This window comes from Netta rufina (genome assembly GCF_964035555.1).
Source record: "Netta rufina genome assembly, chromosome: 1".
NCBI classification, from domain to species: Eukaryota; Metazoa; Chordata; class Aves; order Anseriformes; family Anatidae; genus Netta; species Netta rufina.
The window spans coordinates 22479403-22492781 of record NC_140123.1 but is presented as its reverse complement, the minus strand read 5'-3'; the positions used below and the strand labels follow the sequence as shown (position 1 = coordinate 22492781).

Genomic DNA, 13379 nt, shown 5'->3' with positions numbered 1-13379 from the left:
GTGCACTGGAGCCACATCTTCCACCAAGCTGCTGCTCATCACCTGCTCGGATGTGCTGCAGGTGCCCAGCCAGCTATGATCAGCTCTCCTTGGGGAAGAGGCAGGGGATGAGGCATTTGTTTGCTACTACACCTGGATTATCTCTGATACAACACAGCCACATAGGCAACCCTTCTCATAAGAGGTATTCTGAGTCTTTGAAGAGTCAGTAACTGATGGGAGCTGAGAGGTGGCATATGGCTACGTCTTGAGTATGGTGACAATATCCCTAGCAAGACTTCGATGGAGAGGAGTGTTTCCCTTCAAAGTACTTCATTCTTCTTTAGGAAATGCAATCAGATTGCTCACCCAAAGGAAGCTGAGAGTGACAACTGAAACCATTGCAGATTAGTGAGGGTTACAGAATATTTTTGATTCTGAACTTCTCACCTCTCTTCTTAAAAAAATAATTAAGTCTTCCAGCTCAAATGCAAGTACATCAGACTGCAAGCCTATAAAATGAGCATGCAGCTGGAGCAGCAGTAATGAAATACTTCAGGAAGTAACTTCAAAACCTCTTCTGTATCACCAAAACACAATTATTTGTTCAAGTATTAGGTATTCCTGAAAATCAGCACAAAAGCAAAGCTGAAATCTTATCAGGAAAAAGCTAAAGACATATTGTAGCATTAATGATGAAATTTACAATAAATATTTGCAAATACACAAATACATATGTCTGTGTGTGTCTCGGTAAATCAGAAACACTGCTGTCCTGATGTGCATGTAAATTTAATTTTTAACAAGAGTTGACTTGTTGAGAAATGAAAGAAACTGCTAGACCCTCAGGACTGGAAAATTCAATCGATGGAGAGGTAATAAGGAAACAAAATTTCATTAACTCCCTCTTTGAGAAAAAAAATTACCATAAGCACTACTCAAAAAAGTGTAGAATTAAGTGAAGATTTAATGATGAGATCTCTGTCATACTTCTCAAAATGAGACATTAATCCCATTAAATTAATCAGCTAATAAATGTACATGTATATCCTGCCACATTTGCTCCAAGTCTTCAGAACCAAGGAAACATATTCATCATTTATATGTTCTAGACACAATATCCTTCAATGCTTGTTTTGAATTACAAGTTTCCAAAAGAAAGAGCAGAGTCAATTTACATAAGATAAACAAAAGTTCAGCTTTCAGATACCTAATATACGCTTAAATACACCCCAATTCAGTGGCTTCCTATCTTACCTACAGTGCACAATGCCTCTCTTTACAGGTCAGACTGCTTGCCAGACCCATCCAATGTAAAGCATTACCTAAGTAGCATTACTGGTCAGTAAGTAACTTGCAGCCACTGTCAGTGCCTGTGTCCAGTGTCGTACAGATGAATGATCACATTTTAGGCATCACACTTGAAGAACTGTGGGAACATTCATCATTATTTCACTTTCTACCTGGTATGTCTTAAAACTAACAAAGCCCTTAATGTACGAGCCGTACTTGCAATCCATCACAGCAGTTCAGGGATTTAATTATCAATTACCTTACAGCCAGTTTTATGAGTATTAGCACTATACATGGGCCAAACCACTCAGCTTATCAGTGCTGCTTAAGCAGGCTGCTACATTATGAAAGGCATGGCAGAGGGGAATAAAATCCTTACTATGAGGCCCTGGCTCTGTCCTCGATACTGTGCCATGGCAATTTTAATTTTAAAATCCTCAGCGGTACCCCACACTTTGTCACTGGATGGCAACTGGCTAGATCCCTGTTTCCATTACCTAAGGGCAGGACTGAAATCACAAGGATTAAAAACTGGATTAAAAGCTCAGGATTGAGCTGCAAGAGATGCTGATTAGCATTCTTGAAGGCAGGGCTAGTATGCTTGAGTGAAAAATGCCTGCTAGTCCTCAGCTGCTTTCAGTGCTGTCAGCCAAGCCCTTACACCCCACAATACCCATGATCAAAGGTCTTACCAGCACCACTTCCAACATGCTAACAATATGGTCATGCATTTTTTTCCTTATATTTGTAAATATGATTCCATCCAAGGTACATTTGATTGTGTTTCTCAAATACTGCATCAAAACCAATAATGCTGATCAAAGTTTAATACCACAATAAACTGCCAAATTATAGGAAAATGGTTGACAAAAAGCTGAAAATGATACTGGTCTGTATTTGTGCAGCAGCACAGGCACAACTGCAGAAAGCAGTTCTCTGCTGCTCTCACAATCTTACACTGGTGCTGTCTTTGTTGTCCCTTGATCCTCTTTCGTGAGCAACTCATTCTTCCTAAAAGAAATTAGTAAAGATGAAAAGACTGATAAGCTGACTTATGAAGTTACATGTTGATGAAAGATTAAGTCACTTAGGATATGCAAAGAAAAGGCTTTGAACAAAGAAAACTCAAGTTTATGAATGTGAAATAAAATGCAAAACCTAAAAGTAATGTAAACGAATTAGAAGGTATCAGAAATTTAGGAAAGATCGGTAACGGGAGACACAGAATCACCAGAAAGCAATGTGAAGTACTTTGCAGCAGAACAAGATGTTGCAGTAAAGTTAAACATGTTCTTCATGTCACAAGGAAAATGGAAAGTGAGATGCCAGAAGTGAAAAAAAAACGTGTCCTGGGGTTGACAGTGAAAAACTAGAGACATTAGCTACCTCTCCAGAACAAGTCTTGGGTAATTTAAAATCAATAAAAACAGTTAGAGCCCAAAGACCAGATGAGGTACACTTTGGGATCCTGAAGGAGAAGGCAGACAAATTATTGGACTACCATGATTTATCTTTAATAGAATCTTTGAAACAGTGAGGTATCAACAGGCTAGAGAGAAACAAACAAAATAACAGTTGTAGGAAGGAAATTACAGAGAGCTGTTGATTTAAATTGACCACCAAAGCAGGCAAGGTCCAAGAAATAATCAGTGATAAGATTCAAAAATCCCCAACTTTTGAGAAATAGGAAAACTTCAGGAAAAGGAACTTCAGTGGAATAGGAATCGCACTAACAGCTATTGCAATTTTCTCATGTATATTTCTCATTCACTGGAATTTTTGAAGTTGATACTACAGGCAATAAATAGGAAGGATAGGCTGACACTGTTTAGATTTTAGAATTTCAATACAGGAAGACGGTAAAATAATAAAAATAATGTATGTATATATATATATATACATATACACAAATAATATATATAATGTATGGTCCTATATAGATGACAAATGGCTAGAGAAAAGTCATGTCTGCAGTAATCAGTGATTCAGGCTAATTAAGCTGGATGAATAAAAATCAAGGTAATATTATTTCCAAGGAGCAGAAAAGAGACTGGATTTGTTAATAGGACCTGTTTGTATATTGCCCTCATTTCTGTCTTCCAAACTTGCTTTTGTTACACAAGGGCTTATCCATGTTGTATCCTGAACTAGCAGCTTCTTGCATTTTCATTTAAATGGGAAGTACGATCCAATTGCTCTCTGCACATCTATTCCCACATTCAGTGCTGACTGAACTCAACATGTATGGCTGAACTAGTATTTGCTACATAGAGATGTTGAAGTCACCATCCCTGGGGGTGTTAAAGAAAAGGTTGGACGTGATGCTTAGGGACGTGGTTTAGTTTGTGATATCAGTGGTAGGGTGATGGTTGGATCTTGGAGGTCTTTTCCAACCCTAATGATTCTGTGATTCCTCTCCAGATAGGAGGGGAAATAAATTGCAACAAAAATTAGGCAAAACACCAGGGAAAACTTTTAACTCGAGCAGCCTTCCTTTTCAGAGGCTGTAGAATCTCTCACATTGGAGGTTTTTATAAATAGTTTTTCATTAATAGGTTAAATAAACATTTATCCAAATGAATTCTGTCCTGGGGCAAGAGGATGGACTGTATGAACTCAAGTCATTACTTAACTTTATCCTTTTTTAATATTATCTGAAGATCTCTGCAGAGTTGCAGACTGTTAAGCAGCTGTTACTTTTCACTGGCAATTACTGATTTTCATTTGTCCATGAACTTGCTGCTTAAATGTACATTGTTAAAACCTCCAAGCTATTCCAGGCTACCAAGAAGTGTCCTATAGAGGTGATTATTCTCTCTGTCTTCTGGTGTTGCACACTTTTGACTTTTCCCTCCCCTGTAATTCAGCCTGGGGTCATGCTGTGCCCTGCATAGTAGCTGGGAATCAAAAGGTATCAAAATCATTGTCTCCAAAGAGGTGTATACTAAGGTTTCAGAGGATCAAGGTCTCTGCTGGCACATCTGACCACCACCAACACTTTCATAACACAACATGATGAACAATATCATAGACAGACTGAAAAATGGGATCTTAATGATGGGAGAAAATGTTCCATTATCTTCCACATGACAAAAGCAAAGACTTTTCAGGTATTTACAAGGAGGAGTAAGATGAAAAAGAGCACAATGAGAATTATTACTGAAATTGATCCTCCTCTGTAGGCAATGACCTGTTAAACAACCTTTGTGCAAGCCCCAGACTCTTCAGTCAGCCTTGCCTCAGGATAAAAGGACACTTCTCAAAGAGTGTTATTGGAGCTTTGTAGTGTCAGGTTAAGATGTTGCTCATTTTGTGATACTTACATCTGAAAAAAGGTTCTTATTGGTAACTATAGTTAAAGGAAAAGAAAGAAAGTTCATACTTTACCTGAAGCATCAGGGTGATAGAGGCTGGGAGCACTTGCTATTTCTCCTTGCTGATGAAGACAGGTACCTGAGGATCTTTGACTTGCAATGAGAATCCTGCTTTTTGCAGATGGTAACCTGGAGACTGCACCCAGTCCTAGCTGTGGCTTGAGTATCATGGCAGATCGATAAAAACTTGGTGGAACCTCGTAGTGGGTATATTGTGGAGGACAAAATTCATCTTTTGCAGGCCTTTCCCCAACCTACAGAAAAATCATTAACACAGGTATTATGCAATAAATGAATATGTGCAGAGAATGTGTATCTCTAAATTGCTTATAAAGGCTATTTTTCCCTTCTCATGAGTCTGGGCTTCAGACCATTGCAGACTTTTAAAAAGTGATGGTCTAACCATATGAATCCCTCTCCACAAATACACATGTTCCAATCACAAAATCCAGACAAACCCAGATAAAGAATTGATCTCTTCCCAAGAAGAGAATAGACAAACTGACTAACAACAGAACAAAAATAAAATAAAATCTTCAAATATTGAAAATGAATTCATTGTAAAGTCCTGAGAGGTGATATCATTTAAAGAGTTAGATACACCCAGAGAATGTGCAAGTGGAACTGTTATTAGAAATTATTTAAAATACTCTTACTGAGATAGATACAATTTGAGGAAGTCTGTTTTAATATAACAGCTATAAATAAAGTCAAAGGTATTTTAATTCACCTTATAAGAGAAATGGGATTGCCAAATTATTTGTGTTTGAAAAAACTCCATGTGCTCTTACTGCACTGTAATCTGTACCCCTAAATTCCCAAAGAGACGTGGTTGTGGAAATGTGCATGTTTCTGTATGTTTTATTATCAGGGGGCTGACAGAGTATTCCAAATCAGAGCTATAAAACACAGCTGCCCAATTGATCTGGTGAAAAAAAAGGAAATTTGTTGACGTGAAACATTTACTGCTAGTCATAAATAGATGCTTCTTTCCTAAAAGTCAGTGACAAATCTCTCAGTACTTTACAGGGCATATTCTGTGAGGCCAGCACAGTAAGTCCCACGCTGGACGTGCTTCAAGCAAGCTGGCTGTTAGTGGAGAGCTTGCAGTCAAACAATGATCTGGTTCCCCAGCTGAGTCCCTGCATCCCTCTATACTCCAGCCAACCCCTGATCCTCACCTCTGTATACTTCTTTCCCCATCTCAGGATGAGGGCACAGAGCAATGCCAGAAACTCTCTGGGCTTTCATCTCTCTCATTTGCAAAGAACTGTTTGCTCTTCTGGGTAGAGTCCAACTTCTTTACCATTTCCTTATAAAACGCATAATCATCATAATCTAGCAAGGACCCATGAATATTTTTTCATTGCATCTCATTTAGGCCAGAGGAAAAAAATGGCTTAGGAAATACGAAATCTGAACTAAATTTCTTTAAAAATTAATCAAAAAAAGTGCCATAGGCTACCTAGGAAGAAATGTAACTGGCAATTAATTAACTCTGCTGCAAGTTATGATGCATATAATATGCCAAATCAATTTCTATTTAGCAATTATGAGCATTCAGAATATGCAGTTTAACATTGGCTATAAATGCTTTGATCCTAGCTGTTGCAAGAGTTTTAATCCTAATTTAGCAAATCTTTAATTTGCTAAAAGAGACAAGATTGGCTTTAAACTATTAAGTATAGCATCTTTGAGGCATCTGTACAGGAACTAGGAGGACAGATGCAACAAGCACTGAGTATTATATTTTTGCTCTATATTTTTTCCTTTGTTTGCAGTACTATTTCCTGCCATGAGATATACCAGTTTCCATTTTTATTACACTTCTATGACCTATTTCTACAAGTTAGGATGCAGGTTTTTACTGTACAGATGATCTCCTATGCCTGGACTGTAGCAGATGCTTAGATTCTTATTTTCAACTTCTGGATATGAGATTGTTTCTTGGATAAGATTCAATTATTTTTTTTCTCCCTGATGAATTTATTTCAATCTGATTTCACTATACTCTTTCCATCATCTCATATTTAACTGGCAGCAAACATGCCAATGCCAAGTACTTTAGTATAACGAATAGAGTTAATCTTTAAATATAGAAACCATACAACTTTGATAAACTGGGTCAGCTTAACTAAACCTTCAGTCACATCATTTTCATCTTTATTGACCGTATGCTGCGAGTAACACAGGAATATGCACACAAAACCAATCACAAGGATAAAACATTTTCTCACATTGTAAGAAGTGAGAAGGATTTACCCAACTGTCTCTCAGGAAATAGAGGTTCAGGTTCTCAAAGAACCCAGTTCATAGGGAGACATAAACTTACCATGGTCATAGAATCATAGAACCACAGAATCATTAAGGTTGGACAAGACCTTCAAGATCACCTGGTCCAACCACCCCCCTACCACCAATGTCACCCACTAAACCATGTCCCTAAGCATCACATCCAACCTCTCCTTGAACACCCCCAGGGACAGTGACTCCACCACCTCCCTGGGCAGATACATCCCTTTTTCTTTTGTATTTAGCAGTGAATTCCTCAAGTGTGGAATTCAAGTTGTCCCAATAGAATCATGTGCAATTATTGATTATAAAGCCATCTTAGAGCAGATGAGAGAGATTTGGATTCATATAAGTCTTGTTAGTGTCCTGTACCAGATTTTTGTACAAGGGACTTTTAAAGAAAAGATCTTTGGCAGCCTTTCAGCTAAAAGGAAGCTCAGCTCAGAATTGTAGTGTGTATCACTCTCTGCACATTCCCCACTCACCACTCACAGTTCAAATTAATGAACTTGTTAGAAAGAGCTGGAAAGTCTACAGCAAGTACCTGAAACATTCACGAATTTCCACAACCTGGGTAATTCTGAGCAGTGCTGCCAGCAGGTAAGGTTGCTCTACATTTTCCTTCATGTTACTTTGTTTATATCGTTGTCAAACATTAAAGCCTCAAGCAAGAATCCTTTTTGTCAAGTTCCTGCTTTGGGCAATTATTTGGGAAAAGAGTCAGCAAAACTGATTCAGACATTTCACATCATGAGACTGGAGGGGAAAAACAACACAATTTTGCTTATATATAAATCAACTTCCCCTACCCCTTTAACGGGTCTTCACTTCAGCAGGCTTTAGTCCGTATTCTATGGAGCAGAAAAGTATCCTTGTTGGCAAATAGCCCCAGAAATGGTTGAATGGGGCAAGCACGACCTTGGGGAGACAGGCAGAAGAGCTGGGGATCTGCAGATCCCCTTAAGGACCCCTGCTAGACTCAGGGCTCTTGGGAGCAGCAATAAGGTAGCAAATATAATGGACCAAGACCCCCCTATCTGGTAAAGCATGGATCATATTCATACAGGTAAACTCTATCCCTCCACAACAGGTTGCTCTTGTCCATGGTGGCCGTTGGGAACAGGCTCAGGGTGAGCTGAGGATGAAGCTGAGCTGGGGAGTATGTTCCCAGTACAGTCATATCAACAATCTTGAGTGAGCCTTGGAAGCTGTGTCTTCCTGTTGATCAGTTTTTCTAAACTTTTGTTTGTTTGTTTCCTTATTTTTATTTTTTTTAAAGCGTTTTTAAGTAGGAGGTGTTTTTTTGTTTTGTTTTGTATGAAGGCGCACAAGGAAGATCTACCTCCATGCCATGTTGATGTTCCAAAGAGCTGGATTTTTCATCTACGCTGCCCTGCTTTAGCACCAGCAACACAAGGAGCCCTGAGGGTTAGTCCTTGAGTCTTCCTCAGCTAGGTCTTGCCCTGCAGTCTCCTGTCCAAGACAGCACCTCCCTATCTTTCCGAGCTGATGGCCCCCAAAGGGGTATTTAACTGTGTCTACCGTTTAGCTAGCTGAAGACTGCTTAGAGATTACAAGTCTGATTGATAGCAGCTATTAACACTCCCTATCAGAGCTATGTAAAGAGCTATAAAATGCTAATCAAAGCACTCCAAAGCCCAAATTGGACATGTGAAATAGGGTAGTCTGTGAGTTTTTCCCTCACAAAGGTGATGTAGAGTAGTCATCCTGCCCCAGCACCTCCTTGTCTACAAGAGCTCCGAGTCTTCAGCACTGTCAATCTGCCAGGGCAATTTTGGTCTCCCTCAGCCCATTCTAATTGCTTTCCTTTGGATCACACATCAGTCATCTGCCATGAACAGATACTGTGCAAAGCCTCTTTTAAGCATCTGTCCACTTGCACAGATCCCTTTTTATCCTTTCTTTTGATTCATTCTGGACCCAAAGCACTCCCCTTTGTCATTCCCTTACCAGCAGGGGATTAAGGTACTTGCTTTTAGGGTGACTTCAGAAGAGACTAAATGTCATCCCCTGTTATCAGCAGCTGATCCTAGAAATCCTGACTCCTGAGATAAAGCAAACTCAGCACTTCAATTTGATCAGCTTCTTTCCCAGTATCTCCTCCAGGCAATCCAGATTCTCTGAAGCAGCTGCTTGCTTGGGCTCACACTACCCCCATTGAAATATCCACCCAAAGTCATTTTTCCTGGAGGGGAATAAAATGCTTTGGGCCTTCTCTAGCTCATACTTGTCATCCTTCTAACTCTTGTCTAGAATAAATCACTTTGAAGACCTGCCACAACCTAAGTCCTTTTCATGTTAAGAACAGTCTTTCACAGCCCAGAAATCAGTCTTTCACTTCCAGCTGGGTCTGCTGACGCTGCCTGATTTTCCCAAACTCGACTGTATGGGCTATAGAAACCTATGGTCTTCGGAAGGTCATGTCACCCTATAATCAGCCAAACAGCTACACAGTCTGTGTTATTTTGTCTTAAATTTCAGTTAAATGGTAATAACCTAGTAATTTTCCCTCACCTTACAGTAATTTTTCCTCACCTTACAGGGAGACTGTGAAGATACCATAGTAATGGGTGGCATATACAAGCTCTCAAAAACTTTAATAATTCCTCCTCTGAATGCAAAATGTAAGGGATAGAGCTGGAAGCTGAAGAGAAGAGGGCAGCACTGCCCTTCCTGTGCTTGGGATGAGATGGTACTCTATTAAAAACTATAGTCCATGATCAGTTCAACAGTCTCTAGGTTGCCTGTTAACATGCCAGAAGGATCAATCTATACTCACACATGATATCTTAGTATGGGTATTTGATGGCTTTTGATCGTCAACACCGTCACCAAATGTGTTATTTCAATGCTATTCTTTAGATAAATACTGCATGTAGAATGACATGGCATTAAGAGAGCCTTAATAACACACCATGAGGCACAGCAAAAAAAATAATATATATATAATTTTATTTTTTTTTAAGTCTAGTTCAAATTAAATACAATTGTGTGATCTTAGGTATTTATACAAAAAGCTTGTTCATTGAGCTATCCTAGGTCCAAAGCAGTGAACTCGAGGGCACATCACAGACCTGAATGTAATGCCCTCTTCCCTGCCCTTTCTCCACCTACCAAGCAAGGTCAACCTTCAACCACTGTGCTCACCTCCCAGCAGGGATTGCACTCCTGCCCAGCCAAGGTGGAAACGCAACAAGATGTCAGGGCTCAGAACTGTGCAGAGGGACTTCCATTACCTTTTGGCTACTCAGGAAAACTTTCACAGGCAAGTTTTCGTATTTAAGAAACTTGTTGGTATAGCACACTACTTTACAGTGAGTCAAAGTGAATCTCTTCCTGCATTTTATACATATAATCTAAAAAGAACTCTGATAGTCCCTGGTTTTCTGTATTGTTAAACAGAAGAGGATGCATATAGACCTTTGGTGCTCTGTCTGTAAAAACCTGCCAAGTTTCCCATTAAGGAGGAAAAGTCTCTCTGTGGGCAAATTATATTCATTTCTCAAAGATGTTCTTTGAGAAAAAATAGAAGGACCGTTTATGGATAAATTCAAATAGCTTGTCTTTTTCTTTTTAAACATCTCTATTTATACTACTAGGAAGGGACTGGCTTGCTGGAAAACATTGGAGGAATACAGTGACAACTTCCAGTCACAGATCAGACACCACAACAGGGTTGATGCCAGAAACAGTTAAGTGTACTTCTAATGATCACATATTTCCTTGATTTAGGATATACGTCTTATTTAAGGTTTGACAACTAGCTTCTGGCAGCAGAAAGTATGCAAATATCACCACTTGGCATACAAATGAGGCTGTCAAAGCTACCTCCTTACCTCCTGCAGAAACTTCTCACTCATCGGTCCGAAGTGATGTCCCGGGGGCCGAATTCCTGACACCACCAATCCAGAACTGAAGAGCCTTGGCTTCTGGATGTCGGGTTTAAATTTGTCATACAGGATGGTGGGGGGCTTCACCTCCCCTCCATTGGATGCCTTCTGCTCAGTAGAGATTGGCACGCCGCACGCAGGGGTACTGTAAGGCAGCCCCGGTGGTGCAAATGAAGGGTCAAGCTGCTCTATCGAGCGAGGGTTTCTTCTAATGTATGTGATGATTTTAGGTCTGACATGTTTGGGCTTGGGTATTGCAGGTTTCACCTCCATGCTTTCTTCCAGTTTTTCACTGTAGTCACTGTCCACGTCTGCCTTATCTGCGAGGGAGCCCTTGGGGTGGACCAGGATAGGTTTGGGGATTGCGCTGCTGCAAGCAGCCTTGAGAGGCACTTTAGGGGATATGTTTAACAACCGTGTACTGTCAACAGGAGGTAGGACTGAGGAGGGTGACAGTTTGTCAACATGAAGTGCATAAAGGTCCTTCAAATTACTGTTAGATAGGGCGGGCTGACTATTAACATCCAGCATTGCCACTGGGCGCACGGGAGTTGGGGCACATAAAAAGGTATCAGCCTTTGCCAAAGCCTTATAGCTCTCTGGTGCTTCGTCTGGAGGATGTTTCTGTGCATGAGCTGTCTTTGTACTTGGAACCGAAAAGCTTGAGGTTTCCACATCACTGTCGTGGTTGTCAGGTTGTTGGTTCGATGCTGTCTCTGCACTGCATGCTCTGTGCTGATCTGAGAGATCAGAAACAGGCATGGCAGCATCCTCGGTGACTCCTTTGACTAGCATCAGTTTATTCTCATTATCTTGCAAGGATCTGTTGTCAGGTATGTTAGTGTTATGTATCAGAGAGATCTGTTCACCAACTGTTTCCGTGCAACCTGCATCAGCTTCATGTAAATTTTCATTTTGTCTAGGCGACACTTTGCCACTGGATTGACTATCACAGGTGAGTGGGAATATTGTTTCCACTTCTTTGTCAGTAGAATATTCCTCACTAACCTGGCTAGTTGCCCTGCTGTCACTGTCATTACTTCTTCTCCTTTCCCCATTGACGGTGAAGTTATCACTTTGCAATTTGTCATCGGGATAGGTTACCACCTGGCTTGACAATGGTTCCTTTACTTTATTACAGATGTCTTGAAGATGGGATGCTTGAAATTTTGATGAGTCGGACACAGACCTTTTCTCTTCTTGCACTATTGTGCTTTCGTCTTTTTGACACTCCAGTAACTCTACCAGCGTAATTCTCTCAATCTTTTGTTGGCACGTGTTTTTAGATTGTAGAGATGGTGCAGTCTTAAGGTCCATTTTCTTACTTTTATCACCCTGACCTAATTGTGCTTCTGATTTACTAGCAGTCTCGTTGGGCTTAGTAGATGAATGATGATTGGTATGAAAAGTATGCAGTGTGCTTTCAGTGTTAACATTTGGTACATTTTCTGGTTTACTTATTTTCTTGTTCCCTGAGGTAGATGGTTTGGAATAAAACACACTATTTTCCTCTGAGGTATTGTCAAGTGGATGAAACACCATCCCGAGAAAATGATCTGTGGATGTTTTTTGTGATTTCTCTGTATTTCCAATCAAATGGTGTGACCTGTCGATGGAATCCAATGATGCAGAAAGCAGACGTTTACACGACACGCGGCCAACACATTCTTTTGCAAATGTTTCAGATTGAGGAGACAATTTACTCGGTCTGCCCAGAGAAAGCCTTTTTATTCTCTCCATCTCCACAGTCCTGGACATTTTACCCTTAGAAAAGTTTTGGGTGAGGCCAACATCACCTTTTGAAACAACCTCCAGGTTAGCATCATTTGTGCTGCTTTTTAAATTGGACAGACTTTGTCCTCGGCTAATCCTGATATGCCTTGATATATCCTTAGCTTCGCTGGTCCTAGAGTCTTTCCCTGTTTCCCTGGTTGTGGTTGAGGGCAGTTTACTTTCCTGTACACTGCTGTTACAGGTCCGAGGGTCTCTGAAGGCCAGTTTATTCTGCTCCGTATTCAGGTGAGTAACTTTCTCTAATCCTCCAGGGTGTATATTCCCACTCTCATCTGTCAAATCACGTTTCTTGATATCCCCTTCCGTGGTTCTAACTTTTGTCACTATTTGGTTGGCATTCGTATCCCCCATAGTCACTGTGCTTTCATTATTATTTTTTATTTCGCTGTGGTTGTCCTGAAGCTGGGCATAACATGACTTGTTTGGGATTAATGGAGCACTCATTTTGAAACTTCAAGTGACTGCTTTTTCTGGCAGTCCCAATTACAGAGAAAGCCTCTTCCCCCTAACAGGTTAACTAATTATTAGGCATGCTTCAGTTATAGGTTTAAATTATAAACCGATCAGTAAAAAATTCCGAGTCAGAAAGCTTGGAGTCTCTTGTCAAAGTCACATTTTTGTGTTGCTCAGTTGTCTTTAGTGCAGCGTCTGGACCCAGGAAATCTTCACGACATGCAGTAGAGAGGTTCAACGAAAGCAAAATAGATCTGCCAAGTTCCCTCTGAATGACAGCCAG

General features: G+C 40.3%; 1 protein-coding gene across 1 annotated transcript in view; it reads right to left on the bottom strand.

The window, feature by feature from the left end:
• MTUS2 (microtubule associated scaffold protein 2) overlaps positions 1-13087 on the bottom strand; it is a gene marked incomplete at both ends in the record, with an annotated part of 168973 nt that extends 155886 nt beyond the window's left edge. The window contains 2 exons of the mRNA XM_084281481.1: positions 4660-4900; positions 10796-13087. Coding sequence (XP_084137607.1) covers positions 4660-4900; positions 10796-13087 — 2533 coding nt within the window. The remainder of the gene's footprint in view (positions 1-4659; positions 4901-10795) is intronic.
• Between the last annotated feature and the right edge of the window lie 292 nt (positions 13088-13379).